Raw genomic sequence first — 18,782 nt, forward strand, 5'->3', positions numbered from 1 at the left:
GCTATAGCTGCAGTGGCTCCCACCTGCACAGGGCAAAGCTGATCATACTTTCAGGGAAGGAGATCAGACATTCAGCCTTGAAGGCAAAAAAGGAGCAGTTCAGGGGCAAGGGAAAAGATAGAAGAGAACAGAAATGGGAAATAGGCCTCTGAAGAGCAGAGGCAAGGGCACAGACACCAATTGAGAAGCAGATCACTGGGAATGGGGTCCTGACTAGAAGGAGGCCCTTACGAACAGGAAATAACAGTTGACATTCAAGGAGCTCTATTCCCGAGAAACTCTGTTTCCTTCCAAGGAGATTCCTCTGGATGCCCCAATTCCCCTTCAAGGAGGAAATATGAACTATATATGAGCTATTAAAGGGCAAGGAAAAGCAGCATCACTTCTACCTTTGTAATGGCAGGCCAGTAATTTTCTGCAGGACTCCATGCTCAAGAGTCCCCAAGTGTTGCAGGGCAGGACTTCATGGCCCTTGACCATAGGTAAGGTTTTTTTCCTGCAAATATGCTTATTTTGGATCTGTTAACAGATGGCCAGCTGGTTGCCATCATGTAGATAATGCCACATCTAAAGAGGACGTTAGGAGTAAGTTCGCTCTTTCATGTGGGTTCATAATTAATCTGTCATCATAAGCAGGGCTTGACAATTAGTGTAATCTACTCACCTGTGGCAAGTAGATTACAAGACAGCACAGCCGTGCAGCATGGTTAGCGCATGCGCAGCATGGTTAGCGCATGCGCAGCATGCCGAACCACACGGCTGGCGAGTAGGGCTTGCCGCTACTTGGCGAGCCCTGATCATAAGCAAACATCTTAAATTAGTGATTGACAAAAACAAATCTCTACATTTATGAGTAGTGATGATTTTGCAGGATTAGATGATATTTTAATAATTGTCTGTTTTATTGTCAGGTATAGTAGCTGGCTCTTGTGGACTGTGTGTGGAGATTAATATTTCTAAATTAGGCATTTTGACATCCATTATAGCAATGACTGCTAGAAGAACAGAATAAATTTTCTTGAAGAATTACAGCATTGCTCTATTTGAATTGGCACAAGTGGCACAAAGGAAAAAGAAAGATGCTTTTTACCCAGAAGTATTTTGATAATCTCAAGTAGCTGGGGATTTTAGAGATGCTACAGCTTTGAAATTTTAACTTTTACTGTTTATTTGTAGAAGTTTGGCAAATGAAACATCACTTGCTCAATCAGACTACAGAATGATAAGTGGATTCTCCCCTAATCCTAACAAATATAAACAGGCTGACAGTGGACTCCACCTCAAAGGGACATGATCAGACTTAGGCCTACCAGTCTGGCATTAGGTTCACATACATATAACATTAGAAAAATCCCTGTCTTACACCACTTTATTGTTCCCTACCTGATCTGGTTTGGAAAGCTGACAAGGTATTTAAATGAGCAAGAACCCTATTCTAGAGTGCAGAATTTTTATAAGTTTCAATATTTTGATCCTTAGCAAGACTATAACACAGGCAGAGAGAAGGAAAATCATCATTATCATACTTTTAATTTTATGATAGTGACCAAAAAGTCCAAATCAGGATTAAGGTCCCTTTCTATAAATACATAAACGAAACAACTCCTTGTGCTGAGGAGCTTGCAATCTTACTGAAGACACAGTACAAGGTTAGAAGAAAAAAGGAAGGAAGGTAGTAGAAAGGAATGACAGTATAAATAATGAGAACATGTGTTTCACATTCACTAAGTAAGGCCCAAATCCTGGATTAGGACAATTCACATGGGACTATTCACATAAATAAAATTATACCTGTAATAAAGGATTTGCAGGATCAGGAACTAAGTTTATAATTCAGAGTCTCTGAATAAGCTGAAATGCTATATTAGTAATTAATTTAATCCACAGTTGCCAAAGTGCTTTTCATACAAAATACACTATTTTGGAGATGTGGAAATTACGATACCGAAAAGTGGCTCTATCAAGGTCACTTAGGTTACATCTAGACAGTGGCAATATTTCAGGATACCAGAAGTCTCCCGAAATAGCTATTCTGTGTCTTTAAATGTGCCCGTTATTTCAAAATGGGTGTGTTATTCCGGCATCCCTTTAACCCTTGTTCCACGAGGGTTAAGGGATGTTTTAGAATAGCGCTTTATTTTGAAATTTGGTACTGTGTAGACAGTGCCAATTTTCTAAATAAGCTATTTCAAAATTACCTCGATATAAGGTACTTATATTACCTCGATATAAGGTAGCTTATTTCGAGGTAAGGGTGCTGTGTAGATGTACTTTTAATGAGTTAGCGATGGAATCTGAAGTAAAATCAAGGTCACAAATCGCAAAGATTCATTCCTTAGGACTTCATACCTTTGTTTCGGTGGGCTTCATATCTGGTGCCTTTGTTGTAACTGTAGAAGGGGGCTGTGTCTGGAAAAAAAATTCAAAACATTACTTCAAAACAATTTCACCTTCACTTAAAACGTTAGATGAGTATCAATACAGATGTTTGTCTTGTGCAAGTATATAGTCTTGACAGAACTCAAGCTAAATAAAAGTCAGGCTGAGGACTGGAGATTAGGCCTATCACGTCTATTCTGATTCTCTGTCACGCTGGAGGAGAACATAACCCTAGGCCAGATCTACACTAAAAGGGAAGGCTGAATCAAGATACGCAACTTCAGCTATGTTAATTATGTAGCTGGAATCAACATAATTTTTTTTTTAGTTTCCCTGCCATCCCCATAATGGGAGGCCAATGGAAGCAAACATTCTCACTGGTTTCCCTTACTCCTGCCTGTGGAAGAGTACCACCTGCCGATGGGGGTGCTCTCTAAGTTTGATTTAGTAAGATTTAACTAGACTCGCTAAATCAAACTCGGGAAGATCAATTGAGACAACAATGATCTTCTGTTTAGTGAAGACATGACCCTACTCTGCTTCTCTGTGAATAGGTAGGGTTCCCAAGATCTACTGTAAAAACAGCCTTTTCTTTGAAGTATGCTGAAAACAGATTTCCAACTGAATATCTGAATATGTAAGAATCCTGCTCTCCAATACTGAAACATAGATGGATACTGAAATGTATAGGTTAAAAACAGGATTCTTACACACTTTAATATGCTTATTCAAAGACGTTCACCCTCTTGGATTTATTAGGCTGCCAAAAAATAACATTTAATATACACTCTTAGATGTACAGACTTTAAGGCCAGAAGCAATCAATATGATTTTCTAGCTTAATTTCCTGTGTAACACATGCCACAGAACTTCATCAACTGGTTCCTTGAATCAGGCCCACATCTTCTAGTTGAGCTACAGCACATTTGAAGATATACCCCAGCTGTAATTAATTCCCTGCTTCCCAGCCTGGACAGAACTAAGGAAGAGCAGGTGATAGTTTAATGGACACCAAAAGGCTGAAAGAGATCAGTCTGGAAGTGGAACCGCAGGTAGGAGGCTAGTACTGCAGGTGAACTAGCCCGGAAACTCAGTGCTCTAACTTGGTGCAGGGGAAGATACACAGAAAGAACCCCAGCAACAGCTGAAAATGGTACTCCAGGAGAACAGGCATGGGAGGTCAAGTACTTTACCCTAAAATCAAAAAGGTATTCAAAGGTATTCCAGAGAGTGGCCTGAACAGAAATCCTTGAAAAGCTGAAGAACCTTTCTTTTTTGTGGGGATTTTTTACCTTGACTTTTGCTATCCTGGAAGAAGTTATGTATATTTTTGGGTCACCTGGAGGGCTAAGTCACATCTCCAGCACAGACCAGTGTATGAAGAACAGAGGAGACAGGAAAGACTGGTAGTGCTACACTCAACCAGCAGAGTGAACTATGTGGCAGCCTGCCACATCTGTGGATTTAGTCACATTTTTCTATTTTAAAAAGTCATTTTTATCTCCCTGTCTGCTGTATAAAAGCAATTCCCAATGCTGGTCCACGGCCCGAACCACTATCTGCCAGGCAGCAGTGGCTCTGAGGACTGGTGCACACCATCTAGCGCCTCCCCTCCTGCCATGTCTGTTGGGAGAGGTGTGTCCTGCCATACCTCTCAGCCAACCAGCGCCGGATGGGGCAGAGTCTCTTCCCAGACATGGAAGAGATGTTCACTGCGCGGTGGGAGGGCCATGCGGAGCCTGTCATGGCAGCCTAAGAGCAGCCATGATCTGGTCAGCAGCACTCAGCTATCAGCTGAGAGGCCGCGTAAGGCTAAGTGAGGGGGACTGGTAACATTATATATTCATATTCATTATTTGCATATATGCAAATAAAATGTTACCAGCCTGTCAAAAGTTTGTGAATGGGTTTTCTGGTCCTCAGTATAAATAAGGTTGGGAACCATGGATATAGAAGTCTCACAACGAAAAGGAAACATTGTACAAGATCAACAGAGAAGCTGTTTATAACAAAGTTTCATAAACAAACTGAATAAGTCTAGGATTCTTACATATTATTACATGTAAAAATTTGTGGGAAAATATATTTCTGCCAGAAATGTAACTTGAATGAATAGTGTCACTTTTGTTAAGAAAACAGTGGAGCTTTGCTACATAATTAACTGTTACTAGCAGGATTGTACTCCTCTCCTATTCTTGTATCCTGGACATATTTGTATAGGTTGTACCTCCTTTAACCAGGACTCTCACAGATTCCAAGAATAGAATGGTCAGGCCGTTGGGCAGGAAGGCAGAAACTCAGCTGGAAGCCACATGTTTCTGGGGGGCGACAGACACGGAGCATCCTGCTCCTGTGGCCGGAAGGTAGCAGGGGTCAGCAGCAGCAACAGAGATCCAGCCCTGGCCACAGAGCTCGGGGTCCATCAGCGGCAGCTAGGGAGCTCCAGCTTGGGAAGCCACTAACAGGCAGGCAGGCAGGGGGCAGGAGTTCAGCACAGGCTATGATGGGACAGCCTCCCTTGGTTCAGTCAAATCCCAAGAGTGCTGGACAAGGGAGGTCCAACCTGTAACAGGTTTACTTTCTTCAGATATACTTGGGATACAACTGACCCTCAACCATAGATGCATTCTGCATACCGTATGTAAATAAATCCATTTTTCTCTCCAGAAGAGGGGATGCAATACAAAAATGGAAAAGTAAAGGCATATTCTGAAAACAAAAGGCATCATAATCCATAAAGGGTTTGTACATAAAGGGTGGAAACAAAGAGTTCTTTTGACAACCTCTTCTATCCTTACCAGGTAATAGCTAAAACTCCAGGGGATAAAATCTCTATATCTTTTTTACAACACAATACCCTCAGACAGAAGCAGATTACACACATAAAGTCATCTGAGTTCTTGCTAGATGACTAATGATTATCTGTGCCACCCCTTCTCATAGTATCTACCCACACTGTCATGCAATGACACACACTGACACAAATTAGCACATCACTCCAAACACGTAATAGTACATCACCATACTTCTGAAGTCACATTTTTCTCACCTATACTACACTGACAAAATAGATGAAATATATGCATTAAGAAGTATTCACAACTTCCTCTTATTTAAGCACTATGCATACTCATAGCATTGCAATTTGTGCCAATAGCTGACAATGCATTCAAGTGCCTTTTCCAAAGGCAGTCTGTTTAATGTGACTACTCCAAACAAAAGCTACAGTTTCCATCTCTTGCCAAAACACCTCATAGAACAGTTTCACTTAGTATTAGGGATGTCTGTTCTTAAATAACAACAGAGATGAAGGGGTTAAGAAGAACTGTCCTGGTGGGTCAACTATTATGTGGATCTACTCGCCATTCTCCCTGAAAGGACTCAAGTATGGTTGGTGTGAAAACAAAGGATGTTAAACTGCAATTATCTGGCTAATTGTGTAGTTGATACAATTTGTATCAACTACATGATTAGTTGATAAGGGGGCCCTCCACAGAGCTGCAACGGGAGCCAGCTAGAGCCAGGACCGAGCAGTTCTGGCTTGTGCCAGCTCTGGACCGCTGTCGCTCTGCACTTTAAATGTAGAGGTGCAGCGTCCCAGACCAGCATGAGCCAGCAGAGCAGTCCCTAGCCGCGTTCAGCCAGGGCCACCACGAACAGGGGCTGGGTGGTGGCAGCAGCCTCCCCATCCCCACCACCTCATAAAGGCAATGGGGATTGGGGGGAAAGCATCACCATGGAGAGCTCAACTCCCCAGAGTTCAAGGACTTCAGCTGCCTCAGGCCCTTCCCTTGAATGAGCATCATAAGGCAGAGAAGGGAGATATTTTGCCTTCCCAAACAATTAGCTTCTCTAATCTTCTCCATCCATGTGTGGAATACATTTTGCAATGTGCACTGAGGCATGTGTGAATGTACACCACCAAGAGAAACAAAAACCTAGCTGTGAGTGCTCTGCTAATCAGCTAGGCAGCACTGGAATTTCTCCTGAATGGCCATACAAGCACCCAGCTTACAGGGAATAGTGCTCACAATGAAGGATGCTAAGGACTAGTCAACTATCCGATAACCAAGTGCTTATCGGACAGTCAGTCAACTAACTGGATTTCCCTCACCCCCCTTGCTGCTTCTATCAGAGGCAGCGAAGTGGGTGAAAGAAGGAGTACTTCAAAGCAGCAGCACCGCATAGAGCCCGGGATCAGCTGTGTAGCACTGCCCCTTTGAAACACTTAGGCAGCGGTTCAAGGTGGCAGCGCTACATGGAGCCCGGGGTCAGCTGGGGAATCCCCAGATGATCCTGAGCGCTGCGTGGCATTTCCATGGAACCCGGGATCAGCTGGGGAGTCCCCAATTGGTCCTGGGTTCTGGGGACATTCCACATGGAACCCGTGGTCAGCTGGGGAGTCCCCAGTTGATCCCAGGTTCTGCTGAAATGTGGCATGTAGCTTGGGATCAGCTGCAGAGTCCCCAGCTGAGCCCGGTCTCCACGTGGCATTTCAAATTGGCAGCACAGCATGGAGCCTGGAGTCAGCCCAGGCTCCATGCTGCGCTCTGCCTTGAAATGCAGAAGAGTCCCCACTGGGGAATCTTGTACACTTCAAAGTTGGCACGCCCGCGTGCAGCCCAGAGTCAGCAGGACTTCCCGCAGGTCCCGGGCTGCAGGCAGAAGTGAATATTGACTAGTCGAGTAGTCAATGAAAATTCCATCGCCTACTCGACTAGTAAAATAACCAATAGTTAACATCCCTACTTCCAATCTTTGTATCACACAAGGGCTTGGCAAAATGTGGTCCTCTATCTGTAAACAAAAGAAAGCATGTTAATAAAAATAAGTAGAAGTGTTATGCTTGTTTGGTATCTGCTACATCATTTATAAAACAAGCTGGCTGTTTAACATGAGACAATTTTGGACTGTTTCACTTCACTGTTTTTGATGGCTGTGTGTATATCCATGCGAATTAGCCAACTAAATGCTACTTAAAAAAAACTGTATTATTCATTTACCACAATCTGAGTGAACAGAACAGATCAAGTTTTGTTCTCTAAAGCAACACAGGAATACATGTCAGGCTTAGAGATAAACATTAAAATGTTGCCTAGTAACTAGTACAACAGCTTACTGATTCATGGTTTAAATAGAATCTGGAGAGGTTTTAACGTATTTGGAGGCACACCCTGTTATAGTACGAGAATAATGAGCTCTTGGCCTGTATCCGATAGGCAACATTAAAAAGATTACATAGTCAAAGATACATGGTTAACACAAAACCGTCACTGTAGTTGTTTCAGAACACTGTTGTTATCACAACTAAACGATAAGCGTTCAAGTGCTTGTTATAGAGTGGAATTCTGACTTCACTTACACCCAGGCAAGGTCACTGATTTTAGAGATTTCTGTTACAACTGTGTATCTGAGGGCAAAATTTGGCCTGGTAGTACTCAAATCTAAAAGTATATTTCATCAGTATTTAAAATGAGTGTTTGTGTATATTTTAATCAGCTCTGTCAGAAGTCTTAAATAGATGACAGCAGTAGCAAAAGTAAAATCAGGTTATATTTTCATAATTCTTTCTAAGTGGGTTTCAAAATCTGTCTGCTCCATAAGTCTGTTTGTTCAAGAGCTCTTCCAAAACTGTAAGAGCTATAACCACCAAATTTGGTATGCAGCTTCCTCTTCTTCCAATTTAAAGCCAGGTCAGGGTTTGATTGTGTCAGGAAAACGAGAAGTGATAGGAATGGGACTGTTTTCCCTAACAGGGAAAGGGAGGAAGCACAAAGAGGAGGAATGTGATATTGAGAGGGGCCACAGGGGGCAGTGAGTACAGGGGGAGCTATACTACAGAGTGACCACAAGAGGTAGCCACACCACCACCACCAGAGTGGCCAGCTGGGGCTTGAACTCACCAACTTGCCTGCCACCAGACTTGGAAGTAGGCCCCCCTTCTCCAAAACCTTTCCCTCTGGCCCTTGGCCACAGTACAGTCGGAGGAGGGGGAAGGAAAGCCCTAACGGCTGAAGAGGGTTGGGGGGATCCCCCACCTTGAGCCTCCCCTCACACCCCAGCCCTCACTCACAATCCCAATCTCCTGCCTTGAGACCCTCCTCAACCTCCCACCCATACTCCTTCACCCCCATCCCGTCAGCCTCCTGATGTGCCCTCCCCATCCCCAAGGCCCAGCCCTGACTTATGCACCTCTTACACTGCCATCCTCCTGCCCTGAAGGACCTGAACAATGCTAGGTAAGTCTCTCATACTAGGATAAATCTAGAACTATAGAGAAAGAGGAATTATCTTTGTGCAGAAACTGAACAGAATCCATAATGAGTAAGAGCTATACTGCAGAAAATCAGATCTTGAAATACACTTCAATAGAAGAGTTACAGAAAGCTAAAAAGAAACTGGCTGCACAAGAAGGTCCCAATTTTTCACTCATAAAGCAAAAATAATTCAAGTCACGCAGTTGTAAGGGATGACAAAAGAGACAGTGAAATACTAAGTGATGTCTATGAGCAGTGTGCATGCAACAACTGACTGATATTCTAAGGTATAAAAAATTATAAAGGTACTAAACAAGGCAAGTAACATTTCTACATAAAATACAGGCAGTCCCCAGGTTACGTACAAGATAGGGACTGTAGGTTTGTTCTTAAGTTGAATTTGTATGTAAGTCGGAACTGGTACATATTGTAGGGGAAACTCTAGCCCAGTGGTCCCCAACCTTTAGAGGCTGCCGGGCGCCAGGGGGCGTGGCCGTTCGCCTGCCGGGCGCCAGGGGGCGGGGACACATGCACGCCTGGGGGCGAACGGCCCCCCCCATAGCCGCGTGCTAAGGGGCGGCCCCCCCGCCCCCGCCCCCGCAAGCGCCATGCTCCCGGGGCCGGCCCCCCCCTGCAAGCGCCGGGGGCCAGCGCCCCCTCCAAAAGCCGCACGCCTGGGGCCGGTGCCCCCTCCTCCCCCAAGCGCCGCACGCCCGGGCCAGCGCTCCTACTAAGCGCCGCGCGCCCGGGGCTGGCGCCCCCCTCCCCCCAAGCGCCGCGCGCCCGGGCTGGCGCTCCTAATAAGTGCTGCGCGCCCGGGGCCGGCTCCCCCCTCCCCCCAAGTGCCGCGCGCCCGGGGCCGGCGCCCCCCTCCCCCCAAGCGCCGCGCGCCCGGGCTGGCACTCCTAATAAGTGCCGCGCGCCCGGGGCCGGCGCCCCCCTCCCCCCAAGCACCGCGCGCCCGGGGCCGGCGCCCTCCTCCCCCCAAGCACTGCGCGCCCGGGGCCGGCGCCCCCCTCCTCTCAAGCACCGCGCGCCTGGGGCCGGCGCCCTCCTCCCCCCAAGTGCCGCGCGCCCGGGGCACGAGCGGCCAATTGGCAGCACTCCCGGGGCGGCGCTTACCATGCGCCCCGGGCCGGCTCCGGCACACAAATGGCCGGGCGGGCGCACACAAATGGCCCCGCGGGCACCGTGTTGGGGACCACTGCTCTAGCCAAACATTTCTCCAGAGCTCAGTTTTATTCTCCCACACCTCACTTCCCTCAGTCCTTTATTCTCAAGCTGAGGTGTCTGCTGAGAAAAGCCGCTCTGTGTCTCCCTGGTCTGCTTGGGAGGGGGGGCGCTAGCTTCACGTCTCCCTGGTCTGCTGGGGGGAAGTAGCTAGTGCGGGGTTGCCTCACCCCGTTTGTAAGTAGGGATCCGATGTAAGTCGGATCCATGTAACCCAGGGACTGCCTGTAAGAGATTGCTAAAGATATGTAAGAATGTAAAATAATTAGGTCATTATCTGTTGAGAAAGAGTATTATGAATTACTTGGCCATCTTACTTGTTAAATCATTTCAAATCAAATAATGCTAGGTGAAAGCTGCTTAAGGTAAAACATGATTTATCTGGAAGCAGTAGTTTGAGACTGATTTTTTTCTCCTTTCTGACCACGAAGTCCACAACCAAAGTTAGGAAAAGATCACTGATCCATAAATCATTTTTTAAAGTTCTGCTAAAGTTCTTCTAACCCTGTTGTGTGATAACATATCAGACCTTAGTAATCAGAATTATATAATTTCTCTCTCAATTTCTTCTATATGGACTATAACTTTAATAAAATACTACATTTCATGATTTTAGCAGCAAACAGAAGTTCTAGCTGTAGCTTAAAGAAGCACTATCACATACATAAAAGCAGACACACTCAGCATTCAGATGGTATAAAAATAGTTTTTATTCACCTAGTGGTTTGTGAGGTATCACTTGATAAAAATGTGACTGATTTCAAGTGGGGAATAACAAACAAGCTGATTATCAGAAGAATGGGATTTTAAAAATCTCCCATGTCCTACCAAGGTTATCTTTTGTGATACTGTTGAAGTAGTATTCCTGGCATTTCTATTTAAGATTTTAGATATTAAAACTGTCACGGAGTGAAAGGAGGATAGGAGACAATTGATATGGATTTTAAAATCAGGCTGCAACTTTATCATGTAGATGTCTGGAACTACCAGGCAGAAAGTGTACAGTGCAGGCAAATCCATGTTTACTCAAATCATTATCCGGGGCTACTTTGAGCCCCCCTTCATTTCCATTCAGGTCCCCAGCAGCCCATGGTTTGGACCTACCAGGCAGAAAGTGTACAGTGCAGGCAAATCCATGTTTATTCAAATCATTATCCGGGGCTACTTTGAGCCCCCCTTCATTTCCATTCAGGTCCCCAGCAGCCCATGGTTTGGACCTTTCCATCCATCCCCCTTCATAGGAAGGTTAAGGTGGGCTTTGAGAACAGGGCAGGGAGGCGTCAGGGTTTGGCTATCTGCATTACCAATCACAGTAGTCCTCAACTGCTCTTTCCCATTCTATTCCTTTATCCAGCACCTCCTTTTAAGTGCTTTACCAGGTCATCTACTGGTGCCTAGATGCCTTTCCTATGGAGTACCTGCTCTGGACATCCGCCCCAAAATAAAATGCGATGTATGGCCTACACCTTTTCTTCTTATCAGAAAAGATCTTCCCATCTGCTGTGGGGAGGGCAAAAAAAAGATCTGACATCTGCTGTGGGGAGGGCAAAAAAAACCTCATTCCACTGAAGCCAATCTGGTGGTGTGGGAAAAAATCCTTCCCAACCCCCCTGAAAAAGAATCAACTAGGATAATGCCCTCAACAGGTCCTAACCCAACCTAATGTTCACCTCCAGTAGGGGAGGGAGGGTGTTGCCTTTGCTTGCTTCTCCCACTTGGAGCTTGCACCTTTATGCATTTCGGATCTCCTATTCCTGAGAGGTAGGTCAGTGCTGCAAAGCTGTCTGCGGCCCATCTCTTTGTTGCAGTCTCTGACCCAGCATCTGCCCCGTTTTAATCATGGTGCAGTTATGTTAAAAATCAGGATTTTAAAATAAAACTAAGTCTACAGAGCTTCAATCAGTGCAATTTACCTCCATCAAAATTCTGACACCATTTGGATTTCAAAACAGGGATTTTTGGTTTATTTACAGTAAACAATATTTAGTCAAATACAGAGGTAATAAGGAATCGTAAAATAAGTAGGTATAAAGATACAGTAACTTGGCATAAATATAAAAACCAAGGCCCCAAATGCGGTTTTATATTAAAACAGAGGCACTTTTAACATCCATTTACTTACTCCTTTTTGCATTTTTTTTCCCTTCTTAAACCTTCCTTTCTCACTCCTCAGATTGTAAATTACACCACTTTATGCTCCCTTGGATTCAGGGGACCAAACTCAAAACATGATGTATAAATGGAGTATTGTGCTTGACCTGATATAAATTTTTATCCCTACAATGTTGGAACAAAGTTATACCAACTAACCTGTAAATTTAGCTTATTGCACTTAAAATTATTTCTGATCTTTCTGCTAAACAATCACAGGAGGTACAAGAAGAGCCTTATTGATCTGTTTGGTGTGATTTTTTTTGGACAGCAACTATATTTCCAGTTAGGATTACCAGCAGGGCTAGAACATTGGGGGGGTTGGAGGGTGCCACAGAAAGATCTCTGGGCTGCCAAAAGGGCAGATCTTTTTGTGGGGTTCCTCTCTCTCCCCCACTCACCCCTCCCCCGGTATCCTGGGGCCCTAGGTTGCAGCCACCCAAACCCGTGCATGTTATGTGGCTCAATCTGCTGGGAGCGGGAGAGGAAGTGGCTCCACGCACTTCTACCTTGCCCTTGCCTTCAGGCACCACACCCCAGGGTTGGAGTTGCAAGCTTCCCAATGTGAACAGTGGAGAGTGGTGCCTGAAGGTGAGCGCAGGGCAATGGGCAAAGTCTATGACAAGGGGAGCTATTCCCAGGTAAGCACCCTGCACGCCAACCCTAAGCCCCAGCTCTGAGGCCGTCCCCACACCTAACTCACACTCAGTCCCTGTACTCCTACCCCCACTCCTGTCCTTAGCCCCCTCATACACCCCAAACCCTTCATCCCCAGCCCTACCACAAAGTCTGCACTCCCTTACTCCAATGCTCTGCCTTAACCCACAGCCTTCTCCCGTATGCTGAGCCCCGTAGTTTTGGCCCCACCACAGAGCACAGAGGGCCCCCCAAAATTCAATAGCCCTGGGTTCCCAGAAGAGTTAATTTAGCCCTGGTTGTCAGGTGCCCAGTTTTCAACCAGAGCACCTGGTTGAAGAGGAACCCTGGTGCCACTGCTGACTGGCCTGTTTGTCAGAGGCTGGAGAGGGATGGCAGGAGAAAAATCGCTTGATCATTGTCTTCGGTCCACCCTCTCTGGGACACCTGGTGTTGGCCACTGTCGGTAGACAGGCTACTGGGCTAGATGGACCTTTGGTCTGACCCAGAACAGCCGTTCTTATGTTAATGTTTTTAACAACATCAATGTTTTAAAATGCTTTCTATATCAGTGAATTGTAAGTGGGGAAACACCTAGCAAATCTGGCAAAATTCAGAACTTTCTGTTGATGTTCGCAGAATGTGCAGACACACACTGACTCAGAGGCTGGATTTTTTGCAGAGTGGGGCAGGCGGATGTTACCACTGAGGTAACAGGAACTGCATACATTCTAGGTAACAGAAACCTCTGTTACTAAAGATTAAAAATCAACAAGGCTTCGGAAGCCATTTCTTCCTGCAGAGAACTTGAAAAAAAATAGCCAAAAAAAAAAACACGAAAAGGACGCTACTTGTGTGTCTTCTACAATTAACTGCATTAGCAACAACTATGATTAGATATGGTATCATTTGCAGATTCCTAACATCTTTCATTATTATTAAAACTGCTTCTTTGGAGTCATGCTCAAAAGTCTTGCAAAAATGATATCCTGGAACACAGGACTGCCATACCTGATCGGACCAACTGTTTATCTAATTCAGTAACTTGTCTAAGCAATGGCCAGTTCTAGAAGCTTCTGAGGAATGGGTACAAAAGTCAGCAGTACAAGGTCTCTTTTTCTGTTTGCTTTGTCAATGTTAAGGGTCTTTTTTTAAAACTATTTCAAAATTAACTCTGGCATAATTTAAATAAAATATGAAATGTAAAAGTATTTAATATGTACAATACAGTATATATGTACCTAAATATATTATTTATCTTATGTAAACACAGAAGTCAAATGTGATCAATACAGCTTGCACCTGCATACCCTCTGGTCCGGTAACATCAGTGTTCCCAGAGGTAACCTGTGGCCAAGTTGGGCTGCGGGTAGGAAGGAAGCTTGGCGCACGGCTGCAGGAGTGGGGGCAGGAGCTCAGAGGAGCAGAGCAGGGGAGGGCCGGCCGCAGGGCAGCCAGAAATGACCTCCCCTGGTCCGGAAAAATCTCTCACCCGGAACCAGTCAGGTCCTGAGAATGCCGGACCAGGGAGGTCCAACCTGTACTCCTGACCAACTAAAAATTATGGACAACAAAAATCACATGGTTATCCTGTAGGCCAGAGGTGGAGAATAATTTTTGATGGAGGTGCACTCCAAGATTTTGGAAAGTTATCAAGCGCCGCACTCTTTCATGATATTAATGGAGGAGGTGTGTGGTTTTGGATGGAGGCTGGTTGCAGAAGGGAGCTTGGGGTAAGGGACTCAGGTGCAGGAGAGAATGGGGTCTGGGAGGGAGTTTAGGTGAAGGAGATTGTTGTGACTTAGGGCAGGGGACTGGGTGTAGGAGTTTGGGTTATGACCTAGGTCAAGAAGGGGTTGTGACTAGGGGCAGAGGATTTGGGTGCAGGGTCTCAGAGGGGATATGGGGTATGGCTTACGTGGGGTAGGGAGGCAGGAGTGGGCAGGGGAAGAGAACGACTGGGGTGCCATAGGCAGGCTCTGACTGGGAGACCTGACTGAGTGACTCCCAGCCAACAGCTCTGCAGGGTTCTCAGGTAGCTTTCCTGCCTGTCCCCCCCACAGGCTGCAGGAGCCATGTGCACTGGAGAATAAGAGCCTCAGGGGAGGGGTACAGGATGCTTCTCACACTACCTGTTCTTCAAACAGGAAGCTCTCATTGGCCAGAAATCAGCCAATGGGATTGTGCAGGGAGCAGGAGCAGTCCTTGAAGCACCACTTCCCCTTCCCAAAACGGTTGCAGCAGCCACTTTTCTGAGCAGTGTGAGGAGGGGGTCGCAAGGCAAGCAGAGTCTCTGCCTGTGGCTCCCCACTGCATTCGTGGGCTGGATCCAGTTGCTTGGTGGGCTGGGTCCAGCCCCCAGGCTGTATTTTGCCCAGCCCTGCTGCGGACCTTAACCCAAACCATGTTGCCTGTTTCTCTCCTCCTTGTATTACACCTTGTATTTGTTGGGGATATGTAAGAGTTAAATAAGAAGTCCAGGTAATTGCTACCATGGTGGGTGGGTACAGCATGGGCAGGCATTGTCCCTATTGATTTATAGATATGTTTTCCTCCTTTCCTGGTTGCTTGGGATAAATAAGCAAGTAGCTGTACCAAGGACGGAACTTCTAATGAATACTCTTTGTTTATAACTGTATGCTATCTTCCTTCCCTCCCTATCTGAAACATTCAGGATCACATCTGCTTCCCCCCTGTAAACTGCTGAGCAGAGAGTTTGTGATATGAGAACTGAATGCTTCAGTTCAGCCGGCTTCCCCCAGCATAGGCGCCTGCTCCCCCCTCCCCGCTGTCTCTGATACAGAGGCATCAGTTGGGGGGGGGGGGGGGAATGGTTGACTACTCGCTTACATCCCTAATGTTCACATTATTAAAGTATGATTTAACAAGTGATATATTAGATAAGTGCAATTACATACTAACTCAGATAAAAAGGTGTACTTGTGGTTAATTTGTTGTTCACCCAGACCAGGACTTTGAGAGTGCAAGGCAGAACAAGTATCTGCAAAAAAGGAGCCCTTCTATCCCATCTGCCTCTGGATCATCTGTTGTTTTCTAACAGCACTGTAGACTGTAAGCTCTTTGCAACAGGGAGACTAATTTTTATGCTTGTACATCACCTAACAAAATGTAATCAAACCTGTTTGTGGATTTTAATATTATATGCAAAAGCACCTAAAGAAGAAGAAATAATGACTTGCACTTCCAAAAAGCCGAATGAATTATTACTAGCAAGAGATACTATCAAAATCACAGATTGGTTCATCTGTTGATGGAGAATAAGATGGAGAATATCAATTCAAGTCGTTTTCTATTGGAAAACATTTTAAAAATAATAACCTCAATTCTACACAGCCTGTACTTAGTGCTCTGCATGCGCAACACACATTATAAACATTCATTACACTAATCCTCACACCACTTTGCAGTCTGTTATTATCCCCATTTAAACATGGCGAAACTGAGATAGAGCTATGCAGTGACAAGTCATACAGCAAGTCAGCAGCAGAGCTCAGGATCTCCTGACTCCATGTTCATTCCTCCAGAGCATACTACATACCAGGCTGCAACACCTTTGGAATCCAATACAACACTGACATTTAAGATCCCTAAATACTTAGAGCCCTATCATGCCAGATACAGCTTTCTTCCTACAGGGGGATTTTATTTTTTAAGGCACTCATGTCTCAAGTCAGGGAGGGTGAAACATGCAGTATTCCCTGCAGAAGTAGCAGTGAGTTGCCTCAAATTCAGCTCTTCATGGATTTGCAAAGGTAAAGGATTGTTTAAACAGAGGAGCTGTGCCTTCACATTTACTAATTGATTCTTCTTAGCCATACATGTCTGCAAAAACACTACCGTCAGAGGGCCCCTTGTGGCTACTCTCCTCTAGCTCAGAAATAGTTTCTTAGTGCAGGCAGGGTATCATGTAACAGGACAGAGTCAATGCTAAGTTACCTGAAAAAAAAGGCCCCCCCCCTTCTTTTTTTCCTGAGAAAGGTGAAGTAAAGACATGATGGAAAATGTATTCCCTCAAATTCCATCCCCTTCTGTCTTCCCAGCAACAAAGCCCTCCTGAAAGAGGTTGTATACTTGAAGGTGCTGCCACAAAATTAGCACTCTTGCTTTCTCTGTCCCACTCTCCTCTCTGGGATCTTGTCCCCAATTTTGCTATTTTTGAAAAACTGAATTTGTTTCTGAAGAGATTCTTCAAAGTAAAATTGGTCAAATACTTAGAGTTCATTGTTCAGAAGCTACCGAAGAACTCAAAAGATGGGATGAAATGAAGTTCTAGGTAAGGAGAACTTTCAGAGCAAGATGGTTCATTCTAAGGGCAATCTGCACTGGGACTAGAGATAAATGATTTCAAACTAACATCTAACAAGCAGAATGCAGCTTTTTCACAACTTTTGTGACTAAATGGTGGTGTTTTGTATCCAACTGTCCACAGGACAATGGATACCACCTTAGACCCACCACAAGTTTGCATATTACTGAAGAAAAGAGAAACCACCTACTTTAGGAGTAAAGAAAACACTTTTTTGCCCAAAAATGATTTAGCTGGAATATTCATGAGTAACACCCAATATTGCTCGATAAAATACATTTCTTTATTTTATTTTATTTATTTGTGCAAAGTCATTTCACCATTCCCCATTTACTACCAGGTAATCTCCAGTCCTGTCTGGTTGGACTAGTGAGCGCATGCACAGCCTTATAGGACTGGCGAGTGGGGGCTCAGGCAGGAGTTGGGCACGTTACCCAGCTTACTGTGTTATTTATGTGTGTCTTTAAAACAGCAAGAGGAAAGAAAAAAAAGCCATTTACACAGAGGAAAACCTAACCACAAGACCATAAACATTGGGAGTAAGGGGGAGGGGGGAGGAGGGTGATATCTGAAGCTATTTTTACAAACTTTTGCAACTTTGGCTAGATTTCAAATTGACAGTATCTTTTCAACATGCAGAGTTTTAGCATAAGCCAATATGACTGAATAGCGAAATTCAACCTGATACAGATGGCTACCACATTCACTTAAGCCACACAGCAGTGCAACAGGCCTTCAGATAATCCTCTGCACAGGAATTAACTGTATATTGAATTCTTATTCAATTACTTTTTTAAAATATCAAATATCTATATTATGGGTAGAGAGTATGAAATATTTCAGTTTAGAAAACTGTTGCATTTTATAGAGGAGACAGGCTGAGAAGCCAGTCATTTTTAACACACACACACACACACACACACACACACACTTCCTCCCTACACACACACACACACACTTCCTCCCTACTCCCAAAATGTGATGAAAAAGTAGAGCTCTTATTAAGATCATAACAAAGTTTATTAAATGCACCCACAAGCACCTCTGTGTTGAATAAGCTTGTTTTCACTCTGAGTAGATAAAGGAGAGGTGGCTATAACACAACCATTGACAAATCTCACATGGAGCAGGGGGCTGTTTTCTCAAATTTTCCTTTTTATTTTGTTCCATTATTTCCTAAGTATTTCCTTTTTTGAGTTTTAAGCCAAGAAAGGGAATTGGTGGTAATAAATCAATAGTTTTGTTTACAATTAATATAATGAAAAATACTTTAGAAATGTTAGGTACAGTAAACTTCCGATAATCCGGCACCTTTAGGACCCATGGGGTGCCGGATTATCAGATATGCCGGAGTACCGGAAGGAGATCTATGAGGGGTTTGGAGTGGGGGGTTCGGTGGGGAACTATGCAGCATGGGAGAGGGCGGTGCTGCGGGACCAACCCAGCAGCACTCCAGCTGCTCTGCCCCAGGGCTTCCCCAAGTCCACCGCTGCTGAAACTGACCAGCATCCGACTTGGGGAAGCCAGGGGCAGAGCAGCTCCAATTATCCGGCTGGCCGGAGCACTTCCAGGTTCCAGTTGGTACTGGACTATCAGGAGTGCAGGACCACTGGATGCCGGACAACTGCAGTTTTACTGTATAATCTATACTAAATCTACAAAATAAATCTCATCTGCATTATTATGGAAACAATAATAAACAATTTAATGACTGTATATTTCTGTTTCTTCCACACGTATCAAGCTTGTACTTATTCTGAACACTTGTGAGTTACTATGATATCGAGACCTAAGCATCCTCC

General features: G+C 44.8%; 1 protein-coding gene across 5 annotated transcripts in view; it reads right to left on the reverse strand.

Annotated features, from left to right (window-relative positions):
- Nucleotides 1–18,782, reverse strand: part of CAST (calpastatin) — a 101,021-nt gene that overhangs the window by 45,886 nt on the left and 36,353 nt on the right. For all 5 annotated transcript variants that reach the window (XM_075932101.1, XM_014571325.3, XM_025182416.2 and 2 more), the window contains one exon: nucleotides 2,350–2,409. In XM_075932101.1, coding sequence (XP_075788216.1) covers nucleotides 2,350–2,409 — 60 coding nt within the window. The remainder of the gene's footprint in view (nucleotides 1–2,349; nucleotides 2,410–18,782) is intronic.

Source organism: Pelodiscus sinensis, chromosome 6 (genome assembly GCF_049634645.1).
Source record: "Pelodiscus sinensis isolate JC-2024 chromosome 6, ASM4963464v1, whole genome shotgun sequence".
Taxonomy (NCBI): Eukaryota; Metazoa; Chordata; order Testudines; family Trionychidae; genus Pelodiscus; species Pelodiscus sinensis.